At 40.9% G+C, this 14943-nt stretch overlaps 1 protein-coding gene across 1 annotated transcript in view; it reads left to right on the plus strand.

The window, feature by feature from the left end:
- The window catches only part of LOC108801697 (probable ATP-dependent RNA helicase DDX60), a 77682-nt gene extending 63414 nt beyond the window's left edge, over window positions 1-14268 (plus strand). Inside the window, exons 18-21 of the mRNA XM_018573601.1 lie at window positions 1197-1318; window positions 7825-7972; window positions 11994-12136; window positions 14089-14268. Of these exons, the coding sequence (XP_018429103.1) occupies window positions 1197-1318; window positions 7825-7972; window positions 11994-12136; window positions 14089-14268 (593 nt within the window). The remainder of the gene's footprint in view (window positions 1-1196; window positions 1319-7824; window positions 7973-11993; window positions 12137-14088) is intronic.
- Window positions 14269-14943: the final 675 nt, after the last annotated feature.

The raw sequence follows: 14943 nt of genomic DNA on the forward strand, positions 1-14943 counted from the left end.
GATATATATATATATATATATATACATACATATATACTGTATATATATATACACACAGTATAGTATAAAATGTATAATTTACAATAGATCACCCCATAATAAGGTAGTTGAATGCATTTTTAAGATTTTACTCTTTAGTGTCACTTTAAAGAATACCAGTAGAATAATGTGATTAATATAAACTCTCAGTACAATCTATCCACTGTGGAAAACAAACAGGTTGTGATCTCCCTCATTGTATATAAAATCTCCACACTAGTGCTGAATACTTTTCTAGCAACCTGGTAAAATCAGAACTCACCAGATCACAGGGCCTCAATCTCTAGAAGATGTTTATGTGCATTTTTGTATATCGTATCCATAGCCAGGCCCATATCCCCTTCTTCTGTCCCTTATTAGTTGCTCCACCAGTAAAAAATAACCTAAATGGCATATGTTATAATTTGTAAATGACATATTCTGTATTTAAATAAATTAGGATATAACTGCTATATGTGCATTCTGTATGGGGAGATATTAATTTATTTAAACAAGGAATAATACTGCTCTATGAGCTGTTTCTGCCATTACTGAGTTCATTAAGGACAATAAAAGAGAAAATCACAATCTGTTTGTATTAGAATATATAGATTTTGTTTGTATGCTTAGATAATATTTAGTTAGACCACTGTATTTTTCTGGCTCTATTTTTGTGGCAATATGTGTAATTTTTGATACAGGAGCTTAGAGTGTGTTAACAGATTTAGGTAAGTGGGAGGTTTAGTTTATATATTTATCCATTGTTATGCCATTAAATCTCATGAAAAAAATTATCCCCCTGCACATGTTTTATTAAGCAAGCTAGTGCTGGGCCTTCTATCAAAATCGGAAAAAACCTACTCATATGCTCTCTTAATCTTTACCCATAAACAGATCTGACAAAACAGTAAATCTGTCACATCTCGATTTATTTTACTCTTGCTTTTTGTTTACTTTTGCTCTTGTTGTTTTCAGGAGAGATTACCTCAGGTTGCTAAAAAAGTGTTATACATACAAATACTAATTAAACTATTTAAATTAGCATTGGCAATTAGTGAACCACTGACTATGTTTTTAATAAATGCATGATTGAATATAGTAGAAGTAGTTTAGAAAAAAAAGTTTACTAATATATAGCTAGAACATGACATTTATGTGTCCCTTTTTTTATCATGTAGACCCAACAAAATTTCCAGACTCTGTAATGAAAACGTTGGTTCTGATACTGGCAAATTTATTTGCAAGATCATATTTACCACCAAGTAGGCGTTCACCTGAGGATACATTTCATCAGTCAAGGGTAAGGAAATCTGTAATATTTAGCAGAGCTGCTGTCTATAGATTGAGGCAATGAAAGACTTTTCCAGAAACACAGGTATTGTCTGATATATAGAAAACAAATTGACTGCTTAAAAGTGCATTGGCCTGTTGCAGTCAGAGACATAACAGCAGGTTGCAATGACTGTATTCTTATCAGACACCTGTATTTTCACACCTCCACAGTAAAAAAAGAATCCAGCCACATACCACTTGTCACACTAAAATCCTCCTTTATTTAGACTTGCACAGCTTGGCTCAGTCCTGCCCTTGGTGAGCCCCTCTAACAAATTTGGCCTTATACAGGACTTACACAGTCTACGACTAAGCCCTGGATAGAGCAAAATGTGTTAGTGGGTCGGACCAAGGGCAGAACTGAGCCGAGCTGTGCAAGTGTGAAAGAAGTTTTCCAGCGTGACAAATCGTGTGCGGCTGGATTCTTTTTACTGTCATCCAGCGTTTATCTTCTTCACTGCGTGACCGTGAAGGAGCAGTGTGTCAACCTGTTGAATCTATCTGGATTTTCACTGTTATATTGGAGAAACAGGTCTGTTGATTAAGACAGCCAGGCCGGCTAATATTTGTTTAGATATTTTAGGGAATGGTGTCTAATAAAGTCTGCTGTTACTCATAGACTATGTATTCACTCAGTTTACACTAAAAGAATTAGACATGTGCGATTCATTTTAGGAAGATTCAGTATTCGGATACATTTTCGGAGATTCGGATATATCTGAATCTCCTAATTACAGAAATGACTAATGAAAACGAATCAGAATTACAGATAACTAAAATTTCGGAAGAATTTTAAGGGGGAACCCCACCCCCCCAAAACGGGGGGAAAAAAGTGAGGTCACCCCTAAAATTCCTACCAGCCCCTGATCCAAGCACTGGCCCGGTAGGAGACGATGATGTTACACCCTAAAGGGTCTGGTATGACTTTGGAGGGGAACCCCACGTCCCCCTTTTTTTAACTTGGGGGGGTCCCTCCTAACATTCCTACCAGGCATAAAGGGTCTGGTATCAATTAAGGGGGAAAATCACGCTTTTTTATTTCTCTTCTGCAGACTGTAAAAAAAAAAAAAAAAAGTAATTTTTTTTCTTTTGTCTAATGTCACTTTGCTGCAACGAATATTTCTCCAGAAGGAGAACTATGAGGTGAGTGCTTTTCACTGACCTCATAGTTCTAGCCGACCTGTGACAATGAGACTGTCACAGGTCGGCTCAGTAGATCGGGAAGTGAGCGAACACATGTCGGCGTTCGCTCACTTCTCGATCCTGTCACGGCTCTCTGCCGTGACAGGGGAGGGGCTGGATTCCCCCCTCCCCGCTCTGATCCTACAGCGCTGACTGGCGGAACGGAAGGGGGAGGGGGCGGGTACAGCTGGCTCTGCCTCTAGATAGGCAGAGCCAGCTATCACTCATGCAGCTGGGCGGATCCAGACATAATTGGCGGGATCCGCTTCAGCTGCAACGTCTCAGTAAACCGCAAGCTGTAGCTCGCGGTATACTGCGGCGTCTAAGTATACCCCGAGCTGTAGCTCGGGGTATACTGAGCTTAGGGTGACGGGAGGACGCTAGTTTGTGTCCTCCCGTCACCCTTCGGTGAACTATGGGGAAAAGCCCTAACCCCATAGTTCTCCTTTAAGGTCCACCCAGTCTCCTTACCTTACAAGAACTGCAGTGGATCCTCAGCCTGGAGTTCAGTGTGGGCTGCTGTGCTGTGACAGAGCTCCATCTATATGTGCATTGCTTGTACAGCTCCCTTGCATGCCCTGTAGAGTTGTCAGGAGCCAGAATGTGATGTCACTCCAGTCCAGGCCCCTCTACAGGACATGCGAGGGAGCTGTAAGCAATGCATGTATGGATGGAGCTCCCCTCGCGGCCATAGCCCCATCCCATCCTACCTCAAGCTGACACTCGGCGCCGGGCAGCATATTTTGAATGGCTACCTGGCACGAGAACTGACAGTGCTGCGCTAGGGGGAAGCAGAGGAGCCTCTTACCTAGAAAAGTGGAAGGCATGTGGGAACCCACTGAACACGGGCTCGCGACCCACTTTTGGGTCACGACCCACCAGTTGAGAACCAAGGCTGTATAGTAAATATAGCCATGGCATACAAACGAGGAAGGAAGGTTTATAAAGTATATAATGAATAGCAAAAATCATTTAACTCAATGGATCCCCTATTGTAGGGCCCCCTATTGTAATTAATAGCAAAACCACGATTGTTCCCCAGAAGGGGATCCCACCATTGTTACAAAGTGTAAGACAAATTGTCGTAAAAGTGTATTTATTCCTAAATATTTTAAAATGCATATGTATCAAAAGACAAACAAACATGTATTTATCACATATATGACTGCTTTCGGCTAATTATTGATAAAGTGCATGTGGATATACATATATAAATAGTATAAGGTACGCCCTGGGGTGCCTCAGTATATGTTTAACGTTATGCTTAATGTCAGGAGAGTATCCTTATATCTAGAGCTTCACAAATGGAAAAGGATGTCAGTCTCCTGGATCAAATGAAGGGTTAACATACACGTGTATGAAAAAAGGAATTAAAAAGAAAGTCAAAAATGCTTCATTTGATTAGAAAAATATATAGGTTGCACTCACAGTGATGTATTTTCCACTCATGGATCAGGAGACCGGAGTAATTTTGCCACTGATATAAAGAGACCCAGCTGTAATTGCGAGTGGTTCAGGAGATATTTATCCATATCTCAGCTTTTCTTTTTCGCTGTAGAAGTTGGCCTTTACTGAATATATGCTCTGGGTCGTATGGTGGCTGTATCCGTAGCAGAAGAAAAGGAAGTAGATCCTCCTAGTTGGATCTATGATGTATGGCTTTATGTTCTGCCCAGTGAAGTTTTTCACTCACGGATGTAGATCAGAAGACCGAAGTGGTTTTGCCCCTTGACATAACGCAGACCAGCTGTAAACACAATAGGTTCAGGAGACAAATAACCTTATCTCGGCTTTTCTTATCCACTGTAGATGTTTAGCCTTTACTGAACATATGCTCTGGTTCGTTTGATGGCTGTGTCCAGATCAAAGGAAATCCTCTTTTGGCTGGATCAATGATGTCTGAATTTGGTTCTGCTCCTGAATACATCAATAAATGAGTACTGTTCAGAGAGTGACTTTTCTCTAGCTTTGAGCTCTGAAGTGCTCCAGCAGAATATACTGTATAACGTAGGACCACGAATTGGAATGAAGCAAATAACCAGGGCGGCCTTGGCCGAGGCAGTCAAACAAAAAACACCTAGCCCACGCCTATGACGCGTTTCACCCCCCACCGGGGCTTCGTCAGAAGGGCGTAGTTTGGCAAGGGTTCTAATTACCCTATTTAAGTGCTAAGAGCAATCTCTTTGATTGGAAACAGTTGAGAACACTGCGTTCCTGTGTGTGTCCCCACAGGGCGCATTCTTTAAACCGGAAATATATTAGGTGCTAAAATAGTAATATATATATACGTATAAGTATATGTACAAAACAAAAATGCTGTTATTACCGAAAAGTCAAGATGACATAGACGACATCGTAGGTGATAAAAATTCATATGTTCTATAGTTATGTGTTATAAGTTACTATACCGTACATCCTTCACATTTAGTGTACAGAGTTTAATTCATTTTTGTGTGTATTTAAATCTGTTTGTCTTTTGATACGTATGCATTTTAAAATATTTAGAAATAAATACACTTTTACGACAATTTGTCTTACACTTTGTAACAATGGTGGAATCCCCTTCTGGGGAACAATCGTGGTTTTAAATATAGCCATGCATGTCCTTATGAGACTTAAAACCTGCCCAGCTGATAGTTAAATATGACCATTGCTAGGAATAATCTGTTGAAGAAAACATGCCTTTTTGGGATCCATGAGTACTTAGTCCATGCCTGCTTTGTGGTGAACTAGCAGCAGCAGGGATCTGTGCGAAGGGGCAGGCCACTTGCGTTGCTGCAAAAGATGACTGACGTGCATTCCAACAGCACTGCTCATGTCCCGGATGATGGCGATGCATTCCAGTGCCATCTGTAACTGCTCTGGTGGGATAAACAGGCAGAAATGTCCAATTGTGAGCAGTAGAATCAGGGCTATACATAGTGAAGAGCCCTATGTGATTAGTAGACTAATTCTATTATCTAATGAAACCCATCAGGGTATAACATTTTCAAAAAAAATCCAAATGCACTACCTTGCTTTTAATTTCTATAATAACTGATATAAGATATCAGATATAACTGCTAGCATGTACTTTTTTGAAAAAGGTCCTGGAAACAATGAACAGATCATATTGTAAAGTTGTAAATTTACTAAATCAATTATATTTGGATTTGTATGACATATATATGTGAGAGTACCTTCAATGTTGTTGAAGTGATGTACCAGTGACTACAATCTGAAACAACACTTGCCAGACAAGCTCTGCTGTGCCTCTAGGATATCAAAAACCTTAAAGAAATATATTGCTTTTTGTAGACTAAAAACATCCACGAAAGAAACCACCCCAAAACAACTGAATCTCCACTGTGAAACTCTAGTTGGAAGTTACAGGTGCAAGCACCCAAAATGTATGTAGAGTCAAAGGAAATCTCACTGCTCCAATTCCTTAGCTGCCATCAGGACTCCCCAGGTGCTGGTTTAATAGGTGCGTCTTCACCTTGGAATGTAGTAGTATGAGAACAGACCGCACTATCCAGAGAATTCCAATACTTTATTGAAATTCACAGCAAATCCAGAATACCAGTGAATAAAATTGAATAAAGCAACAAAAACCAGAACTGCACACTCCCAGCTACAACCTCTCACATGTTTCACCCGTAGGCTTATTCATAGAGGTACAGTGCGGTCTGTTGGCATACTACCCAAAATGTATGATTTGTTCAATAATAATCAACAGAACTAAAACAGTCACTTTTTTCAGTAACAAAGTCATATATACTATCAAAGCAATTTCCATATGGGAAACTAATTATTCGGGATGCACAGATACCGATACAAGTATTGGTGCTGATACAGAATATTTGGGCGAATGCCTGATGCCTATCCCGATGGGAGGTGAGTCATTACACGTTGCCCTGCTTCCTGATTGGCTGGGAAGCTGACTCCATGCTCCCTCGTCACCTGGGAGCATGGAGCTGGCTTCCAAGCTAATCAGGAAGCTGGGGGGTGGGTAATTACTCACACCCTGGCTTCCTGATTGACTAGGAAGCTGGCCAATTAGGAAGACAGGCGGCGAGTCATTACCCGCCCCCCGGCTTGCTGATTGGCCAGAAAGCTGCTCCCTCGTCATCTGTTGCCTGCATAAAGCAATTATATGACTATTTCTACAAATGTGCATGTTGTTTAGTAATGTGGTGTAATTACCAAGTGAATGCTGTAACAGACTTACCGTTCCCCTTTCCAGCGCGGGTGTCCGCTCCGCCCACTCCATCGGCGTCAGGTCGCTCCGGCGCTGTCACGCCGGCGTCTACGCTCCGCTTCTCCCCTCTCACGTACGGCTGTCACTTAAAACGGCGGGGAATTCAATTGCTCAGCATCCTAGTGTTGTGGACGCTGGAGCAATCGATCCCCACCGTTATTGCTCCTTCCCCATGCTGGAAACGCTGCTACCTCCTGCAACCAACTCGTATGCTAGGATAGCATACCACAACTTCAGCAGAGGATTCTTCTGGCGCAGGTGTCAGCTCCAGTTGCCTGGGTCCTGGAAAGTGCCTTACAGACTCTAAAACCACTAACCGCAAGTACCCTACTTTCACAGTGTAATTGTATGGAAAGCAATTTATGAGAACTACTACTCTCATTTGTCCATATAACCGTGGGTTATTGGAAACCAGTTCTGCAGGCAATACTCAATTATCTCTTGTCTGTTGATGCAAAACCCTAACCATCACAGTAAGGGACTATTCAAGTGGTTGTTGGTATGCTGTGACGCAACAGCTGCATGCTGCATATTAATTGTGTACCTTGAGTTTCCAAATGGCTACTACAACCTGCAGGATACAGAACCTTCTTGTAGAATAGGGTCCGACCTACAGATCAAATTGGTCCCAGTCTATATGACCACGCATATGTTCCCTGGTCAATCAGGTTGTACGGCCATTATCATTTGATAGACACTACTCTGTTGCATGAGGTAATGCAGTGGCGAGAAGTGCTCTTCCTTGTGTATGATGTATTGCAGTTTAAACAATCGCTCTCACTCCCTATAGTGTCATATATTGTTTAACTGAACCCTGAACCGCCATCATTAAATTTACCTGGGGGGAGCATCACTTATTTTAACGGTAACCAGAACTGTTGACGAAGCTCGATCTCCGCAGCTGAGATCCCTTTCCCAACGGATATTTGCTGTTGCGTTACAGATGCATTGTTTACATGTGTCCTTTTGTGTCCTGTTGTTGTATGATAATATTTTATAGCATTAATAAAAAAAGAAGTAACAAATTGACAAATATGTATATTTTTGTACAGATCCATCTAGAAGAGCTACCTAAAGACTTTGCTGATGTTGTTAAGGAATATAACAAGGATGTTGCAACAGTCTTTGGTCACTGCATTCTTACAGCCTCCAAGCTGGCAGATATGGAGAAAGAATATCAGCTACCTCTCACACAAATCGGTATGTGTAATGATAGATCTTCTTTAGCTATGGTATTTATATACTGTAATAATATTTGAAAATACTGTTCGATTTGGAAAATGATGGTGGCCGTATACGACGTATGATCATAAAATACAGTGAATGCTGCTGGGAGTGCCAGTCAACGTAAAGGCACGGATCTTCAATATGAGATGCAGTGTGTCAAACCTTAGTAACAGTGTGTGACAAGTTTCAACTTGTTCAATGAAGTCAGTTGTGCGCTACGGTTGAAAGAAGGTGTGTTTTTTATTGTGCCGTAAATCATGCATCATGAACAACGCATTAACAGGAAATTGTGTTTCAAACTGCAAAAAAGTGCTAAAGAAACACACAAAATGTTAAAATTAGTTTATGGTGATGCTGCAGTGACCATAAAGACGGTTTACAAGTGGTTGGAGCAATTTCGTAATGTTTGTGAATCGGTTGAAGACGAGAAGAGATGGAGACATCCTTCAACATCAAAAACCCAAGAGAATGTTGAAAGAGTAAGCAAAATGATTTGATCAAACAGGCGATTTACTATTAGGGATTTTTCTGAGGATCTGAACATCTCTTATGATAGAAAACAGCATGAGAAATGAGCAAATGGTTTCAGCCTCCATCATGACAACGTTCCGTGTCACAAATCACTTCTGGTACAACAAATTCTGTTAAATAAAAACATTACAGTGTGTCCTCATCCACCTTATTTACTGGATCTTGCACTGTGCGACTTCTGGCTCTTCTCCAAGATCAAAATGACCATGAAAGGTAAACGTTTTGAATCAGTTCAGGATATCGAGGCAGCCATGACAGTGCAACTAAAGACACTCACGGAAAAGGACTTCCAAAACTGCTTCAGAAAGTGGCAAGAACGATGGGATAAGTGTGTTCAAAGTGAGGAAGAGTATTTTGAGGAGGATTCATGGCAATGTGTTTTTTACTGCAATTACATTTTTTTCATTTAAACATTCACCGTATTTTTTGACCACACCTTGTACAATGATATTTACACTACACGTTTATATGGTGGAAATAATACCCATCAAATTGACTGGCATATAATCAGACAGGATAGTTTTTGTAGATAAAAATATATTTGCATTTGTTCATGTGTATGGTCAACATAGGACTTGAATAGATGGGCCTTAGACACGTGCATAAGCCAAATGAAAAATGCTTTTAGGTTTGAAGTTTGAGTTGCTTTGATTTGCATTTCATTTGTTCTAGGAGTTCTTTCAAGTTGCCTGCAGTTTCTTAAATGTTCTCTTGCATTCACATGAGCTTGTATGGGAAGGAAAATTAGATCAGATGCAAAAGAAATTGAATGTTTATGAGTTCTCACGGTCAAACAAAGACATTTGTGACAGCACATGTGTTTTAGATGAACATCCACAATATGGCTTGTGCCATCTATTCCAGCGTAGCTGCATATATACATATCTATTTAAACATATTTTCACTCACAACCTGACAGACTGCCCCTCTATAACTGAAGGGGGTTGTATTGTTTGAAGATATCTGAATTGCTTTAATACATTCTTTATGGGTAGCAGTAGCTACAATACATTCAATATAGTCTTTAAAGTGGACTCGTCAGGAAAATCCACACTTCAGATGAATCAGTAGGGCATATGTCAGCATTACAAGGAATTATTTTTATAGCACATTCACGTCATACATGTGGTGTATTTACAGTGTACTACATTTGGCAGTCAGCAAATGCCAGGAGAATGTTTAACCATGATTTTTTTGACATTGTGCATATAAACAATATTACATATAGTTACATAGTAGATACGGTTGGAAAAAGACACAGGACCATCCAGTCCTACGTTCGTGTACGTGTGTGTGTCTCTCTCTCAGTATGTTTTTTAAGAGTATACCTGTCTCTGTATTTTGTGCTCAGTGCGGAAGACATCTAGAAGTTTTTGAATTTGTCAATACTTCCTTCTGATACCACTATTAAGGGGAGTTCCACATTCTTTCATAATTGGGGACACAGTAAACATAATATGTCCTCAATTATTTACAAACACTCAGTGATCACTGATTGCTGAGTGTTTGTATACCGCTCTCCACCCTGACACAGGAAGCTGAGCCATGTGGGAGGAGAGCTCAGCCTCCTGTGACAGCAATGGCAGGTGTCTCTGCCCACCCCACCGTTCTCGTGATCTGTGACAGGAGGCTGAGCGGTGCGGGAAGGAGAGACACTGGCAGCTCACTGCGCTCTCCTCCCGGTGCATCCCTAATTTCGGTGCATCCCTAATATATATATTTGGGAAATTGAGCACATATGGTGAGCGCTTAAGGACCAGTCTTGAAGCCGTTTTAACATAAAAAGAACAGTCTTTTATTTCTCTTGTAACAGAAAAAGCCAGCATCTTGTATGGCATTGCCACGCACTGCCATAAATATATATACCGTATATACTCGAGTATAAGCCGAGATTTTCAGCCCATTTTTTTGGGTGAAAAGTGCCCCCCTAGTGCCACTACATTGGCGCATCCCTGCTTTCTTTCCTCTCTGCTGGGCGCTGCTCTGTGTCCCAGCGGGGAGGAAAGAAAGTGTGACAGCCGGCCAAGCGCTGCGGGAGGAGAGCGCTGTGAGCGGCTGGCGTCTCCTCTATCACACCGCTCAGCCTCCTATCACAGTCCATCAGAGTGGTGTGGGGGCGGAGACAGCCCGCGCTGTCACAGGAGGCTGAGCTCTCCTCCCTGCTCTGCTCGCTCAGCCTCTTGTGACAGCGGTCAGGAAGGACAGCAAGTGCAAACACTCAGCGATCAGTGATTGCTGAGTGTTTGTAGATAATTGAGGACATAGCATGTTGACTATATCCTCATTTATGAATGAATAGGAAGTGACCTACATCACCTCCTGTTCATTCATGATTGTGTTATAGTAAACACACAATGTCCTCATGTTATTAATGAACAGGGACACTCAGGATTCCTGTTCATTGATAACTGGGGCTGCAGAAAAAGAGATTGAGGACTTTTTTGTCCTCAATCTCTTTTTCTATTTTAAAAGGGAAATATCAGGGGTCTGTTTAGACCCCTAATATTTCCTCAAAGCCCCTAAAAGTAAAGTAAAAAATAAAAATATTGAATAAAAAATGAATTAATAAATAAAAATATACAAAAATGTATTAGAGAAGTATGTTGTACTTCATTACGCTGATGCTTCACTGTTTGCTATAAAGATTTATCCCGAATGTACCTACCTGACTCCCATGTGAGAAAATATGTAGTCACTTCCTTATTAGTAAAAAGCTTCCAGGACGAGTAGTAGACCAAATATGGTAAATGAGACATGCTAAATGACATTACTTGGATGTCTCCAGATACTCTTGCTAAATGTAGATCTATAAAACCTCTTTTTAACAAGTCCAGAATTTCACTAGCAGCAATGCATTCCCTGCCTCCCTGGCAGCAGAAAAGCTCCCTAATTGCTAATAACTCATGGCACAAGGCACATGGTCTTTTATCCTGATGATAAGCTCCCCAATTAGGAAGCTTTTTTACTAAAAGGTTTTAGCACATAGCACAAGGGTCTACATAGAGAGCCATTGCAATTTCATTACAAAATGATTTGACATCTCAGGCTGGCCAAGGTTAAAATAGTTTCACAGAATTTAATATTTGCCTTGTTATCAATAGGACAAATGTCTCTTAGATTTGTTGTAGTATCTCCCCTTATAGGTAGTTTTTCTGAGCACAGTGAAGTTCATACAAAGGCTTTCACAGCACATTATATTTTTGCATTGGCATACAGAAAGGAACAGGCACCTTTTGGAGGACTAGCCTTGCCAATATCAAATCTGATGTCTGGTTGGATTTTGCTAGCCTTATAGCTATTGTATCTCTTAGATTAGGTTGGTGCTGGTTGTACTTAGCAATAAAACGGTGCAGGTTTCTGCAAATGTCATTTAGAGTGTAATTGTAGTTTCTATATATTCTATTCTATTTCAGTATATTAAGCATTGAACTGATTGATGCAATCATGAAATGTATCCCATCAGGCTTTTCAGGCAAGGAGTGCATGGACTCAGGACTGGTGGATCATCTGATGTCAAACTCAGAAGGAAGAAGTGGCATATCCCCATTTGCATGTCTGTCTGGAAATACAGATCATGACTTGATGAAAATGACAAACATAAGCAGTGTAAGTGTCAGAAGAAATGTTTTAAAAGGTTGCCTAAAACTGCAACTACACTGCCACTTTATAATGTGTTTGCAAAACATAAATCAGAGGGTCTGTTTTTAACTTAAAACCCTATACAACAGGGAAAATGTAAATTGCTTCTAATGCACTTCTTCTTTTTTTTTAGTTATATGTTTCTTATTTTTAAATGATTCATATTTTGTTTTCCCATATTACAAACATTTAATACCCTACAAGGAATTTGCAGAGCATTAGGACATACAGAAGTTAAAAATAAAAACACTGCCCAAATACCTTCCTTTTAGGCATGCTGTCTCCCACCGAAACCTGAGTAATTCATAGGTGAATGCTTTGACTTGAACTTGAGTATAAATTGCAGCTATTAAGTGCTATAAAACAGGTTTTTCAACAACAGGAGGTAAGGAAGAGCAGGAAAAGGTGGAAAGGAGACTAGAACCTCCCCTGCTAGTTGCCTGTGAAAATGTAATACATTACATATTACCAATTACCTTTATTGATATGACTGCTAATTAAGGCAGGCAGTAAAAAAAAAAAGAAAAAAAAACATTAAAAAAACCCCCTGTCAATTGCCTATTTAAGACAAACTAACTGGGTCTGTGTAAAGCCCGCACCTCCTTACCACCAGGAGCGGACTGACAACACATGGGGCCCCGGCAATACATGGTTATGGGGCCCCCTTGTGCTCCACCCATATACAAGCCCCTCCCACAAGTCCCACCTGTATAAATTCTTGTGTCACAGATCAGGCATGTTAGAGGGCCGTCCGCTGGGGCCTCCCGAGGCTCTAATTGGGAATGAGCAGCCGCCCGATTAGAGATTGTGTAGAGATGTCACCAGCACACCAAAATCCTTCTTAGGATAAGCAAATGTTCATTTATTGAAGTTCCTTGTCACATAAACAACAGTTGTTTATATGACAAGGAACTTCAATAAATGAACATTTGCTTATCCTAAGAAGGATTTTGGTGTGCTGGTGACATCTCTACACAATTGCTGATATTTGCGGTGCCATCCGCAGTCACTGCGAGCACCCTGCCTGATAGGGTAACTATCGACAGGTATGGCAGAACAGTGTCCAGAACAACCTTATGAAGGTGTGTTTATCACTCAGGCCCGTTCACACTATCCAGTGCGTTCATCGCACAGTCTCATGGGATGAACGTAACTGATCGCATAAACAAAGGCTCATTCTGGGGTGGGAGGGGGCGTTGTGGCTCCATTCATGTCAATGGCGCTGCAGGCATGCCCCCCACCCACACTGTAACATGTGGTACCTCAATGCACTGCGTACCAGTGCGGTGTGATCGCATGCACTATTTTTTTGTGATTGCACTGCACTGCACTAGAACACAGTGAGAGGAATTTATCAAACTGGAGTATGCGGTGGCGGCGGTGGCTAGATCTGCCGGCAGCGACCCCACCTTATGCGGCGCCCGTGACGGGCCCCCTGAAGGCCGCGGGCCCTCGAGCAGTGCCCGACGGACCGATTGGTCAGTCCGTCCCTGCTTACCACCTTATACTTATTTTCCCCTACTATTCCTTTGGTGCCTACAGCTGTAAAATACTAACAGGGTTATTCACAAAAGGATGAAGAGTTTGGAGAAGGCAGGAGAAGTGTACAATCTAGGACAACATAGCTGATTTGGAAAAATTCTCCAATTCAACTCACTTTCCAGATCAGCTATGTTGTCCTAGATTATTTACTTCTCCAGCCTTCTCCAAACTCTTTACCCTTTAGTGAATAACACAGGTAGTGCTTCTGGGTATTGTGGACATGTGACAGACCCTATCTGTGAAGTTATTCTGAGTATGAACCAGCAAAAAGTAATACTCCCTTTTTTTTTTAGCCACTGTGACCGTTATGCCTCCTCAGACTAGATTATACAAAACTGTGAGTAAAAATGCTAAATCACGTTGTTATTCTTCCACAGCTCATGTTGCAAACAGTTCAAATACCTACAAAGTATATTCCTTTATTCCATCTGACGGCAAAAGACATTTGTGGAAGAAAAACCTTTCTTAACTCCTACGCTTTCGATTTTTACAAACATGGATCCTTAACAGTCCTTCACAATAACAATGGGTATGCACTTGTCCAAAATGCACTGTAAATGTACATTGTACATAAAAGACTAGCACTATATAGTAAGTAAAACATGTAATAATGTTGCTAAGGATGCTAAGAAATGCAGTAAGATATTATTTTGATTAATGTACATGCTTTAATTACTGCTAATAGCATAGAGCATCCTAACTCATGCAGTGTTCACATCATGCTGTATGTAAATAAGCCAGTTTGTTGATTTTTAGATGTATGGCTTTGCTTTGCTCTGCTCAGGACTAATACAGATGTTGGTTCTACAGTGCGAAAAGTGTGGTCCCCTGCTCCTCAACCTCCCCCACCACTATGTTTCCCAGACTCACCTAATTTCTTCTAGAGCCCGGGAATCACAAAACTACCCTCAGGATGGAGGAGATTGGGTACATTCACTTCTTGATGTCCTCTGCAGTGACTGAACCTGAAAACGCTTATCTCTGAGCACTTTCAGTTCAGAGTTGTCAGATGCCAGCTGCTATGGATAGGAAAGGAGGAGATGTGCTGTGAAAGATTGCAGGGGATATATATATCATGGGTCTAGTAAAGAGTGCCTGTCACCTGCACAATACAACCACATATGAAGCTTTGTCAATTATTGTGATAACAATAATGCTAAGTAGAACAAAATTAAAATATAAAATGTAATGCATTTTATATTTTCCCTTACTTTCATTCCTGGCAGAGGGTA

Source organism: Nanorana parkeri, unplaced genomic scaffold (genome assembly GCF_000935625.1).
Source record: "Nanorana parkeri isolate BGI_ZX_2015 unplaced genomic scaffold, ASM93562v1 scaffold2447, whole genome shotgun sequence".
NCBI lineage: Eukaryota > Metazoa > Chordata > Amphibia > Anura > Dicroglossidae > Nanorana > Nanorana parkeri.